The sequence below is a fragment of the Toxorhynchites rutilus genome, chromosome 1 (assembly GCF_029784135.1).
Source record: "Toxorhynchites rutilus septentrionalis strain SRP chromosome 1, ASM2978413v1, whole genome shotgun sequence".
NCBI lineage: Eukaryota > Metazoa > Arthropoda > Insecta > Diptera > Culicidae > Toxorhynchites > Toxorhynchites rutilus.
This window is the reverse complement of record NC_073744.1, coordinates 150,276,945-150,291,008: the sequence shown is the minus strand read 5'-3', so window position 1 is coordinate 150,291,008 and position 14,064 is coordinate 150,276,945. Positions and strand designations below refer to the sequence as shown.

The following is a 14,064-nucleotide window of genomic DNA, read 5'->3' as shown; positions in this document are numbered from 1 at the left end:
ATCTGTTATCTGATGGTCTCAGAATTGGAAATTACGGCATTTCAGGCAAAATATGCTTCTGCGTAAACAAATCAAGGCCATACATTCATCTGAGTGCGACTGTCTCCAAGCGAACTTGACTTCAGCGAGCAATTATCACGCTCATCTGCCTTCGTTGGTCTGGACCGCGAAACAGAACCACAAACCGAATTAAGTGAAATATGTATTGAATTTGCAAATGTTGCATTGGGACACGCGTTGATGTCACCGGAGAGCATTCTTTTTTCTCCTCGCACTGCATTGAGCAATGGCAATGTATCATTCGCGAATAGGCATCGGCAAATGCAATGATGATGAAGATTTGAGCAGTCCTATCTTCGCCGCCGTAAAATAGTTGTTGAACCAAGGAGGCAAGACGTTGAGGGAGTTTTGCAGAAAAATGCTTTCCAATCTGGTCGGTCAGTTCTGTATTTGAGCGCGTATCGGACGGTTTGGTCGACGGAACAGAGTAAACCGAGTTTGTGACGACACGAGAGTGTTTCGGGAATAGAGCGTGTTGTGTTGTGTGTGGTTTTTGTATGTGATTCGCGCGCCCTCGGCCTAAGGTCAGTGGACCCTGATCGAAATTAATTGGTAATGATAGTAACCTGTGATGGAAGATAGTAAAATCAGCTGGCTAATTGGCGCCTAGGAGAAAACAAATGCAGGTGTCGCAAAGAGAAAACCTACATGTACAGGATAGTTGCGAATCTAGTCCATTGATTGCATAAAGCTTTAAGTGCAAATGTGAGATGCAAGAGTGCGTACACCTACTTAGCAGGACATCGTTTGAAAACAACTGAAGCTGCATTTATATCGGCAGTGAAATGAACCGTTGCATAATGATCGCAACCATCGCCTAGTTGCATTATTGCTTCGAAGCTAAAGCCTGGTGATATACCCGTTTTACATAATCGACTAGCGGCTGGTTAATTCTTCGGGTTAACCAGTCTAATAAAATAAATTTCTCTATAGTGCTCTTCGTGTTAAACTGCAATTGCAAACGGATTGAAACACACATTGAAACATCGGTTGTTGGTAATGAGGGGGCGTCTGATATGTTGCTGAACCAGAGTGAATGTTTTTCCTATCGTTATATGTTGAGTTATAGGTTTAACACAATCATTTCATCAAAACAAGAAACGTATTCATTTCTCCTGAACGCTAACGAACTCATGCATTCATCGAGTGAACGCAATTTCAAAATGTTCCACACCCGTTTTTTTACTATGGATCGACGGCATTTAAAGCTAAACATGATGTCCGTATCTTATTTCAATCAACATCTGCTTGTTTCTTGAAAAAGTCATCCAATCGTTTGTCATTTGAAGAAACAGAGCACCAGAGTTGTTATTATTCGCCTGTACGGTATATCCTGGGAGAGGGACATTTAGAATATCAACAATTTTGTTCGTTCGATCATTTCGAAACAGTGAGCTTCATTAATCATGAATGTATGCATGAAAATGATCTGTTTAGAACAGTATTCTGTAAAGTGATGTATATTATATACTTGTGATCCGAAAAGTGTCACCCTGAACCCGCTGACAACATGCGGTTAAAAATGATCATTATGATTGAACATCCTCACTGCACCTTACTATATCAGGAAGTTACTTTTCATATACAATGAGTGGTACTGTGTGCCACGAATAGAAGCCAGAATGTGTTTCTGCAGGCTTTTATATCCCCGAGAAATTTCAGATATGAAACACCCAGATTGTCTTTTTTTCGAAAATATTTCTAACTGTATCGTTATCGTTCCCAGGACAGACACTCTGCAAACGAACTGTCCCCTGTCGTTCTGACAAGACCGACGCTAACCAGCCGGAAAATTTAGTGTCAGTCCTCACGGACTGACGCGGGGCTCTATATATTATTTTTCCGTTTTGAACCTTGCAGTAGTGGTAGATTGCCTAATTTGGCCAAAACTTTGTCGGACCTTCGTGTGTTTCTATTACGCAACTCTTGTTGGTACATCTTCAAGTACATAAAATTCGATTCATTTAGAATCCGGAATCAGAAACCACTTGTTTGTCGGGATTGGTTGAACGTTCGACAAATGTTTTTATATTAAAAATAGCTGACCCGGCAAACTTCGTCCCGCCCAGAATTTGTTTTTTGTTATCAATACCTTCAAACATTCACGTTTTTTACTTAATCGCAGAACTGTTCATTAATTGATCATCTAATCGACCCCGTTGAATTTACCTTTTACTATAAAATTCCTAGTATTTCAAACAAAACTCATCATTATGATATCAATTTATTTTCAGACACAATTCTCGTTCAAGATTTTCCAACCACTTGCTAATAACATGTTTCTCCGTTACTTGGAATAAATGTTTTATACTGAAAATATGATAGAATAAAGACAGCCCTGAATCGGACAATTTCTTCCTCGAGTTCTGCTCTTATCAACACATTCGGCGATACTTTTTTATTGGTATAGAGAGAAGACGGTGTAGGAGTGCGTTTCATCACATTAAAATCCATTTCCAGTCCCGAACAGAGATCAATTTCGCTAGCGCAAACATCAAATGGACTAACAGCACTTGTCACTGTGTAGTTGTAGAACATATGGGAATTTGATTTTACGAATTTTCCCTTTTTCCTTCTGAGTTTTCCGAAAATTTTCAATTGTTATGTTTGGTTGGAATATTTTTGGTTGAAATATGTGTAATATTTTTATGGAACCATTCCAGAGGATGGAGGGGTGTCATACCATCATAGAAACATTTGTCATACCCAAAAACTCTCACATCCCAAATTGTGCTTGATTAGTTCTCGAGTTATGCAGAAGTTTGTGTTTGTGTGCCCCCTGTAACTAGTGTTTCATTTGTATGGCAGCCCCCCTTTAGAGAGGGGGTGGAGAGTCTAACCACCATAGAAAAATTTATTGCACCCTAAAACCTCCATATGCCTAATTTGGTTCCATTTGCTTGATTAATTCTCGTGTAATGCAGAAATTTGTGTTTCATTTATGGCAGGCCTCCCTTAGAGAGGGGCTGGAGAGTCTTACCACCATAGAATCATTTATTGCATCACGAAAACCTTCCCCGGCCCCAAAAAACCCATACATAACAATTTCATGTTGATCTGTTCAGTAGTTACCGAGTCCATAAGAATCAGATATACAGACAGACAGACAGACAGAAATCCATTGATATATATATATATATATATATATATATATATATATATATATATATATATATATATATATATATATATATATATATATATATATATATATATACAGGTAAACTTCGATATAACGTACATTTCACTTTCAAAATTGTACGTTGTAACGAATTGTACGTTATATCGAAGCATAATAAAGTACTCACAAACGTAGTCTATAATACATTACTGTGTTGCTGTTTTAGTCAAGTTAATGAATAACTTCAATAACTTCAATCCTTTCTCATGATGTTTCCCTTCGTACTGTTAATTAAAGGCTGATTCATTTAGAATCTGGAATCACAAAACCAGCTGTACATCGAGATTGATTGAAGGTACGAAACTTGTTTTAGCATCACAATACAGATAATTCATTGTTCTATCAGAAAAAAAATATTGAAAAAAAATTTCCTTAACGTTTTGAAAAGGTGTACGTTATATCGAGTGACGTTATACCGAAGTTTCCCTGTATATATATACATATATATACATATGCATGTTAGTTATGACACTAACCACTCGGCCAAGGGAGCACCAAGTTAAGTTCTTAATACCTGTGAAATTCTCGAGAACAGAATTCGATAAAAACCCAAATTGAATGAGATAAAAACCCAACATTTTTATTGAGCTTGGGTAGACTGTACATTTCGTAGTTGCTCTCCGTTATTGACCTCAACCAACCAAATTGCACAAAGAACACACAGAATGACGCTTGGGACTAGCAAATCATTCTCGTTGTGCAATTTTCGGTGATTCGAGCTTCAAACGGTCAGTAACGACGCCGGCCACGTCCTTACAGTCACCAGGGAAAGGGAAGGAATGTTAGTATGATATTCGCCGCCCGAAGGCCAGAAGGGTCGCCTCTATAGCGTGGTTCCCTAGCGTTTATCATGGAAGGGATAGTTGTTAGTGGGAATGGTTACGAAAAATCAGGATTCACTGCGGTAAGTGATGTTATTATGTAAATGCGAGTTATTGACTACTCGACGAAACAAAAACCCTAAAATCTCATGTGTTTCAACACGCGGCAGAGATTATCCCTGATACATTTTATATAATATATTATATTAACCCTTTGCTGTCGGAATTGATTCCCCTTGGAAGGGATTCTCTTATATTTCCACGCTAAAAATATTTTGTCCATACCGAGTAATAGGTAACGGTACTCATAGAAACTTCTTATACGTTCGTGAAAAAGTTCACTAGGCATTAAAATTCATTTAGAAAAATGTAAACTATTACATCGTTGAGTAAAGTATTCGGTATGATTCCTTGCTATGGTAACTGGAGGCAGACCGACGACCGCCAGCTGATATTTTGCTACAAAACATCAGCGTCTGGCCCACTGTGAACTTATATCGATTCACGAATGGCGTCGCATTGGTGTTAATGAACGTATCCGTACATGTACGTTCGCGTACATCACCTGATATGATAGCGAAAAGTCAGCCGAATGAAATATATATATATATATATATATATATATATATATATATATATATATATATATATATATATATATATATATATATATATATGAAAAAGAATAGAAAAACAGCGAGGAAACTTAGCTGGATTGTTTTTGATGTCTTGCATAATTTTTGTAGGCAGTACATCGGGGATCCATTCCTCGGTGATAATAACACTACACCATATCAGACGCAATCACTTTCGTGTAAGTGTTGCGTTCCATTAGAACAGCACAATCATCATACACGCACACATTGAAGGGCACTAGAAAAGAACATCCGACCAAAACTTTAATAAAATTTTATTCTTCTCGATAAAACACTGAACAACTCCTCCCAATTTACACTCGCAAAGCACATGAGAGCGAAAGCGCCCATTTTGTTTCACTTAATACAAGAGCGCGGAGGCACGACGAATGTGACTGTACTCGATGACTGCTCAATCGAAACTCATAAAAACCCAATTTTTTTTTTGAAGGTATAAATGTATCCAGAATTTACATTTTTGGCAAAATTATTCCATCATCTCGCAGAGTCGAAAATGCTAAGGCCAATCGTCAATCGCTGCAGCTTCTCGATAGAATTATTTAACGATTGGTAATTCCAATGAGAACGTCCACACACAGTACACATTGGCAAATGGGTCAATCATTTGCGAAGATGAAGTCTGGTAGGTTTGATGCTAGTCTCGTTTTTAACCATTCTGAAGTTTTTTTGCATCTGACATAATTATGGCTAAACTTGATAATATGAATACGATTATTTATTTTTTTATTTTGCCTTAACGTCTTTACAACATGGCCTGATTCACAATTTTTCTCCAATTAACTCGGTTCGTGACTATCTCTCTCCACTTCCGCGGTCACCACGTGCTCACCATGTCATGCTCCACTTGGTCTAACCACCTTGCTCGTAGTGCTCCTCGTCTTCTCGTACCAGCCTGATTCCCGATGAACACCATTTTTGCAGGATAGTTGTCCGACATTCTTGCAACATGTTAGGACATATTGCAGGCCCAGCGTATCCTTCCAGCTTTGATCATTTTTTGGATACTGGGTACGCCGGGTTCGCCATGAGCTCGTGGTTCATCCTTCGCCTCCATACGCCGTCCTCCTTTACACCGCCGAAGATGGTTCTTAACACCCGCCGTTCAAAGACTCCAGGGGCTCGCAGGTCCTCTTCGAGTATTGTCCACGTCTCGTGCCCGTAGAGGACAACCGGTCTTATGAGCGTTTTGTACAGGGATCATTTAGGACGACTGCTAAGTCTGTTTGACCTTAAGTGTTTGTGGAGACTATAGTAGGTACGACTCCCATTGATGATGCATCTCCGGATCTCGCGAATGGTATCATTGTCAGACGTTACCATTGAGCCAAGATAGACAAATTGGTCCACTACCTCGAACTCATCGCCGTCGATCATTACACTACTACCTAATCGGGTCCTGTCGTGCTCGGATCCGAAAGCCAGCATGTATTTGGTTTAAGACGCATTGATTTTCAGTTCAATTCTCTATGCTTCATGCTTAAGTCTGGTGCAATGTTCAGTTACCGTCTCAAATGTTTTGCCGACAATGTCTACGTCACCAGCGAAGCAGATGAAATGACTGGATCTATTGAAAATCGTACCACGCAAGTTAAACGCCGCTCGTCTCATAACATCCTCTAGCACGATGTTGAACAGTAGGGAAGAGAGACCATCACCTTGTCGAAGCCCCCTGCGGGACTCGAATGGACTGTATTCCATTCATCGTAGCCTTAATCAGTCTTGTCAGCTTCACGGGGAAGCCGTTTTCGTCCATGATTCTCCATAGCTCTTTCCGTGTTATAGAATCGTATGCGGCTTTAAAGTCGATGAATAGATGGTGCGTGGGGACTCTGTACTCACGGCATTTCTGTTGGATCTGTCGCAAGGTGAAGATTTGGTCAGTAGTAAACCGACCTTCGATGAAGCCGGCCTGATAACCTCCCACGAATCTGTTTGTCAGTGGCGATAGACGACGGAAGATGATTTGGGAAAGCACTTTGTAGGCAGCATTCAGGACGGTGATTGCACAAAAGTTTTCACACTCTAGTTTGTCCCCTGTTTTGAAGATAGGGCAAATGAATACGATATCATGATTAAATTGGACGTTCTTTCAATCATAAAAAAATTTCTTCTATATTTTTTGTTGGTTTCAATATAGAAAATCCTTAAATACAACACCGTTTCGATTTCACTACTTTTCTTGAGCCATTTTATCTCAATCAGCTCGAATATGAGAGATAGTGATGCGAAGCGTGTTTCTCAAATGACTTTTTAATTTACTTCTCTCATAACTGAAACAATTCAAACAAAAAAATAATAATATTAGCATGTTTTATTAGTTCTGGAACAAATCCGTAGTAGAAATCCAAGACATCATTGTTTTCAAATTTGTCACGCAGCTCTAAATCTCACTGCGTTTCAATAAATTCCATCATCGAAACTGAATGTGGTAGAGACAGTTGGAGAATTCGTTCATGTTCTCTGAAGCACTAGAATCGGCGAGAAAAATCAGTTGTCGACACATGAAAAATTTTCATTGTCAGAAAATGGTAAAATGAAAATTTCTCAATTGTTGTTTGAACTTGAGTTTATTTTCCGAATCCTATGTTCATCGGAAAAAAGACAAGCCAATTCCTCCGTATCTTCAAAATCCTTCTTTCATCTATCACCATTGATTAAAACACATAGTCGCCCTCTCGTTCTTTTAACCTTTCAAACAAACAATTATCGCTCCTAACTCAGTCAATTTTCCAGCACAGAATGTGGCAACAAACTTTTCCGTTTTTGACGTATGTTTCGACTCATATTTTCGTTTCAGATTGAACCTTCAAAACAACAGCAGCTTTATTACAAATCAAATAAACCATTTTATGTTTTTTGCATGTAAAAAGTGTATTTCAGACAATTTTCCCTGGAATACGCGTCCTTCGTCAGCCACTTTTCTTTTTTACTAGTGCAGACTTCCATTTTGCTTCAATTCAAACAACACTTGCCACAGCGATAAAAAAGCGTTTGCCAATAGATACTGAAATGGTGAATGAACTCGACTGTACTCTAATGGCGAGAGCACAGCAAAATCGAATGAATTTTCTCCAGAACTTTCTCTCTCTCTCACGTACTCACACGTACCCGCTCTCACTCATGAAACTCTTGAAACAGTTTCTAGCAGTTAAGCCAGGCTACTTCAAAGTTTTTTGTCTACTCGCCTGTTCACCCTATACATACAAATCAAATGTCATATTTCATGGTACGTTCGTAATTCAACGGATCGTTTGACGAATACTCGCCGAGTAACTGACAACGTCGAAACCCGGCTTCACTTGCACGAATTTATGCGAGTGTGAGCAGAACAGAACCAAAATCGTAAAAAAGTCTTTTGACTACTCACAAAGTTATTTTTATTCAATTGTATTTTCTTAATTTCGCTCAAACGATTATTTTTGACGTAGGACTACGTCTAACCGGAAGATATAGGGGGTGAAATGGAAATCCAGGCACTGAACAAGTAGGAAAAAATGCAAGATTTGGAACGCTTATAACTCGAGCATTTCTCAATAGATCGCAAAGGTTTTTGCATCAATTGATAGGAAATATATCTACGAATCTATCATAACGAATAACATTTCATTTTTCTTGAGATAAATAATTGAATAATTGTGAAATATCAAGCCTTGTCAAAATGCACTATGTGCCCATTTTTGATTGGTCCATTTTGTGCTCCTCAAATCGTACCGACCAAAACGGGCAACCAGAGCAGCAGCGGAATAGAATGAAGCACGATTGGAAAGGAAAAAGAAAAAAATGAACGAAACATTGGTCGCAGTCTCACACATGCGTAATTCTCGAGCCAGCCAGTCAGCTTAAAAATCCCCGCTCCGCTGCCGTAACGATCATTCTCATTCAAACCGTACACCACATCGGTTCGCATCACAACACATCAACAAACCAACCCAAGCAGAAAAGTGAAGGGAAAGGCAAAATCCCGCTCGAACCGTGTTGATCTGGAGTTCCCCGCAAGGGTAGCTAGGCCGAGTGCGTTAGTACCAGTGCACCAGTCCACCTAGCCGGCGTTATATAGTTTCGGCCGCCGAAGTGATCGAGTTGGCTGGTAGAGCTGCTCGCGACGATAAGAAAAACCGCATTCAGAACAGAACACATCAAGACAACAACAAGCAGTTGCAGCGAGTGGCGAGTGGCAAACGCAATCGCAAAACGGCATCAGGTAGCAGAAGAAAAAAGTTTGTTCTTTATACAAACTGCTTTGGTGGTAAATCCAGAACAAGGCGGCATCGAGGGCGTTCGAAATGGTTTTTTTTTCAAAACCACGAGTTTTCTAAATTGGAGCCATTCCATAAAACAAGGCGCTTTTCAGGGCCATTAAACCTTCCAAAAAAGAGTTTAGGAGATACAGTTCAATGTTTTCTAAAACATTATCCCAAATAATAATAAAACACAAATTGATTTTTTCATAATTTGTTTGCCAGGATCTGATGAGTATGTGAATTTGGCAGTTGTTCTGAGCTTATTGATAGTTGGGGACTTTCCTGATTATTCAATTTTCACCAATTCTTAAATTGTTCCCAGATTGAAAGTACAGTAATTTACAATTAGTTCGACATTTAGCTAATTGGACGGACTTATTTAGTTGGACATTTTTGTAAACATAGAGATCCAAATTATGACCCCACATTGAAAGTCGACACTGTACCACTGTCATCGTAAATGTTCAATTACAGGTTGAAATCGCCTCCAATGCGACACTGAGTGGCGCTTCGGCACGTCGCATTGAATGTAATTTACTGAACAACATGTCACAAGCTGGATGGGAAGAAATTTTCCAACTGTGAAAGCTGTGGCGAGTGGCAAACGCAATAGCTAAACAGGAAGGTTTAACCGAACAAGATGGGAATATCGAGTGATAACAAAAACACAACACCAAAGGTTCTTTTCAGAACCATCAACATATTCATAAAGAGTAAACAGTAAACTAATCCATTTTTCAGGTAGACAGGTAGGTATTCACGAATTCAAAATAAAACAATATATTTAAAATATATATTTAACAAAAGCTGTCCCCTTTGTATAGTCCTACGTCACTCCGGTTATGTCCCCGACATTACCCACCCGTCTTTTTATCAAATCAGCCTGTGGCCCGTGGGTCGCGGTTGGCCACCACTGGCCTAGGGAATCTGTATCAACTTTTTTGTGAAAGAGTGTATCGGACGCCCGAACACGCCAAAAACAGGCGGAAATATAATTTATGAAGTGAGGAAAATAGAATTGTCCAATTGTCGTGTTGAGGACCTAAAAATATCGATTGGCTCGTACCATTCGATTTTCACCAGTGATTTGGGCAAAACCAGTGATACTTCCTTGTTAGATGACCGAAAGGGATCTCTGGGTGCTGTGTCGAATGCTGAGAGCTATATTCTTCGATTCTTAATTTCCAAATGTAAACTAGACAGAATACCGCTTGTGCGTATTAAGGTTAACGCCACGTACCGTTTTCAAAACTGCCTTCCGATTTACAGTGTGATCATTACTAATTGACAAAGACGAAAGAGTAATTTGTCATTCAATCAAAAATATCTCTGGAATAAAAGGTATTACAGGTCCTAGGAATCAAATGGAAATTTTTTTGACTTTATTTCGATTCAAAGGAATAATATCGGGAATATGAATCCAATTCGGTGGTTGAGGTTCCAAAAAACTGTAAAAAACTATTATTCATTGGAAATTTTAGTACTATGAATCATGGGTTCGATAAACTGTTTAAGTCAAATTGCGTACTGTGGGAACTACCCTCTTTTAAAATTTTATAAATTAACCTTTATTCTTTATATGGAAAAAAATTGTTATTTTTCTAGTGATTCTAAAACTAAACTGAGTCCTAATTCCCTAAACGTGAAGCTGGACGAATATGGCGCAGGTCTTCTCTGTAGTTATCTCCTTTTCTCTATGCTCGACGATCCGTTGATCCTTCGTGAGCATCTGTTGTTCATTTACGCCTGCATCGTTGTCGTCGTTGTATGTTTATGCTGTGCGTCTGTGGTTTTATGGTGATGTGTTTGGGTACAGTTATAACTATATATCCCTTGGTATATAATCTTCTCGGACCGTATATTCTTACCGACCTTGTATACATTCTTGTTCATGAGCTTCACATGATTGAACCGGTTCAGTTTGAGAACATCTATCTATTGAAGAAACCATTTAATACAAAGATTCCATACACCATATGAACACTACTCAACATAACAAGTTGTGCTCTTTTGGACACGTGTTATAACACAACAGCCAACCGCTTCTAGCAAATCGTTCCGCTCGCTTTGACGAGCCCGACGACATCCAAATTGATAGTTGTGTCTTGTGCAATAAGACCAGAGAACACCCCTTATTATGTTCGTCAACTTTAGAATGGCACTAATTGCGTGAGTAAAATTCTGTCCTGAAGCTAGAATGCAGTGGTTCGATGAACTTCCCCTATTAACGTTCACATTGCATATTCTTGTCAAGGGTATATCCAGTGGCGCCATGCTTCAAACTAGAATTGCGAAGAATAAGTGTATATCCAAAATGCTCTCTATTTGTTTTTGAACTGATTATATTATTCTCTTACTTTCAGAGCATCCGTTTCGTCGTGTGCCGAACTGAAACAATTTGAAAAGCACCCCGTAGAATCATCAAGCAACCGCCATGGATTTACCGATAATGTCCCAGGTGGAAAGCATCGCCAGTCGCTTCCACTCTTTCAAAGCGACCATTGCAGCGGACAGCGCGATCAACGATGCGATAACGAAGGTCATAGACTCCGATCCGAACAACAATTTGGATGAGAAAATTCAATTCGCCTCGGAGGAAATCATTACGCCGCCGCGTGAGCTGCGGTCGTTTTACGACGGGAAAAGCATCTTCATCACAGGCGGGACAGGCTTCCTGGGGAAGGTGCTCATAGAAAAGCTCCTTCGTAGTTGCGATGGGATCAAGCACATTTACGTTTTGCTGCGTCCCAAGCGGGGACTTTCCAGCGAACAGCGCTACCGTGAGTTCGTGAAGCACCCGGTGTTCGATCGATTACGAACAAAGCTGCCGTACGTGCTGGACAAAATGATCTACGTCGGAGGAGACATCACACTACCAATGCTGGGCCTATCGGAGAAGGATATGCAAACGCTGGTGGAAGGCGTTGATATTGTGTTTCATGTGGCCGCAACCGTGCGGTTCAACGAGGGCCTGAAGGAGGCAGCTGTGTTGAACACCATCGGGACGCAACGTATTCTGGATTTGTGTATGAAAATGTTTCATCTTGAGGTAACCATTTGCATGAGTTATTTTTATCCAAACTGTTCAAAAACTTTTCACATATATTTTTTTTTTGCAGAGTGTAGTTCATGTCTCAACCGCCTACAGTAATCCTGGTAGGAAAACGGTTGACGAGTGTATCTACCCATCAACGATGAACGCGGAGTCCTTCATCCAGTGTGTGAACATCCTGCCGGGAGATGTGATAAATGCATTGTCCGGGAAGCTGCAAGGAACCCATCCAAACACTTACACCCTAACTAAATCAATCGCTGAACAGCTGGTGGCGGAATACAGCAGTCGACTCCCGATTTGTATCGTACGACCGTCGATTGTGACCGGAGCGTTGCGGGAACCATACCCCGGATGGGTTGATAACGTGTACGGGATCACGGGTGTGTACTTGGATTAATCGAAGTGGCATTCTTTAACATTGATTTTCATTGCAGGCATTATGATGGAAATTGGTCGGGGCACGATCAGCAGCATTATGTGTGACCAAAAATGTGTGATGGATGTCATCCCAGTCGATATTGTATGCAATACGCTGATTGCAGCCGCGTGGGAGAATGCACAGACTATGTTAGACCATGAAAATCATCTCTAGAGTGATCTTGATCTCGATCGCCTGATCGATAACATTCATCTCTTCATTTCAGATCGAATCCAGTACGCGTGTACAACTGCACCTCCGGCTCGGTAAATCCAATCAAGTGGTACAAATACGGCGAGATCACCCAGAAATACGCCATCAAAAATCCCACCAAATATGTGATGTTGTATCCAGGCTTCCAGTACCGCACCAATCGCGTAATGCACAAGATAGTCGAGCTGTTTCTCCACTTCCTGCCGGCATATCTGTTCGATTTGGTGCTACGAGTCAAGGGCGCAAAACCGATAATGGCAAAAATAGCCAAACGCTTCCAGAAGGCAGCCGACACGGGGGAGTTTTTCGCAATGCACGAGTGGCACTTCACCAGTAACAATCTGAAGCGGTTGGCACACAAGGTTCACCTGACCAAGGATGGACAAGAGTTTAATCTGGACATGAGCGATATGAGCTGGGATTCGTACATCGAGAACTACATGTTCGGAATTCGCAAGTTCGTTCTGAAGGACGATATGGACAGCATGGAAAAAGCTAGGAGAAAAATCAAGAAGCTGTACTGGATCAGGATTATGCTCCAGATTGGGGCGCTCTTTTTGTTGTATCAACTCTGTTTGAAAGGATTATTTTTCTAGCACTAATGTCGTTCGGGGTTTTTTTTTCAGCGGAAGAATCTTAACAAACAGTTGTTCTGTAGAGAACGATTTATTATGTTTATAACTAGCTGAACGAGTGCGATGTGTTATCAGCAGAATTCATCGCGTACACTTTATGTATCAATCAAGTTGAGAATAAACGTTTGTTTTTATAGAAATACTAGTTGAAAAAGCGAGGCTTCTATCTGTTCTATAACACAAACCCTTCTAGTTCTTGTTGGGGTAGTTACCGGAAGGTAGTAATAATATTGGCATTGATTTGTTGGTGATACGGAAAGTGACACTGAAACAGTTAAAAAAGTACATTCCGTTTCATAAACATAAAACATCCCTTTTTTAATTTAGAGTATTTTCGGAGATTTTGATATTTGACGTCTAGATGGCGCCTCTTACAAATATCTACTTGACTATCACGAAGCACCATCTTTCAACGGCTGCGTGTCAAAGTTTGACAGCAATCAGTTGATTGGTTCGTGAGTTACAGCATTGAGAGTGAAGCAACTTTTGTTATTGTAAAAAATGGAAAAATCACAACTCAATGAAAACTTGGGCTTCAAATTGCTTCCGCATCCACCGTATTCTCCAGATCTGGCCCCCAACGATTATTTTCTGTTCGCAGACCTGAAGTGAATGCTCGATGGCAAGACATTTAAGACCGCTGATGAAGTGATTACCGAAACTGATGCCTTTTTTGAGGAAAAACCGAAAGAGTACTATAAGAATGGTATCAAGTTGAAAGATCGCTTTAATCGCTATAATAATAAAATTGAATTTTGCAAAAAAAAATATTTTACTTATAAAC

General features: G+C 40.0%; 1 protein-coding gene across 2 annotated transcripts; it reads left to right on the top strand.

Moving 5' to 3' along the window:
* Positions 1-450: 450 nt before the first annotated feature.
* LOC129763315 (putative fatty acyl-CoA reductase CG5065) lies at positions 451-13,375 on the top strand. 2 transcript variants are annotated; one of them, XM_055762252.1, is made up of 5 exons: positions 451-584; positions 11,323-12,008; positions 12,079-12,394; positions 12,449-12,581; positions 12,659-13,375. In XM_055762252.1, exons 2-5 carry the CDS (start codon positions 11,394-11,396, stop codon positions 13,239-13,241), a joined length of 1,647 nt encoding a protein of 548 aa, XP_055618227.1. In that variant the 5' UTR covers positions 451-584; positions 11,323-11,393; the 3' UTR covers positions 13,242-13,375. The 2 variants fall into 2 exon arrangements, with proteins under 2 accessions (XP_055618227.1, XP_055618226.1); XM_055762251.1 differs by having other exon boundaries at positions 457-612.
* The last annotated feature ends 689 nt before the right edge of the window (positions 13,376-14,064 follow it).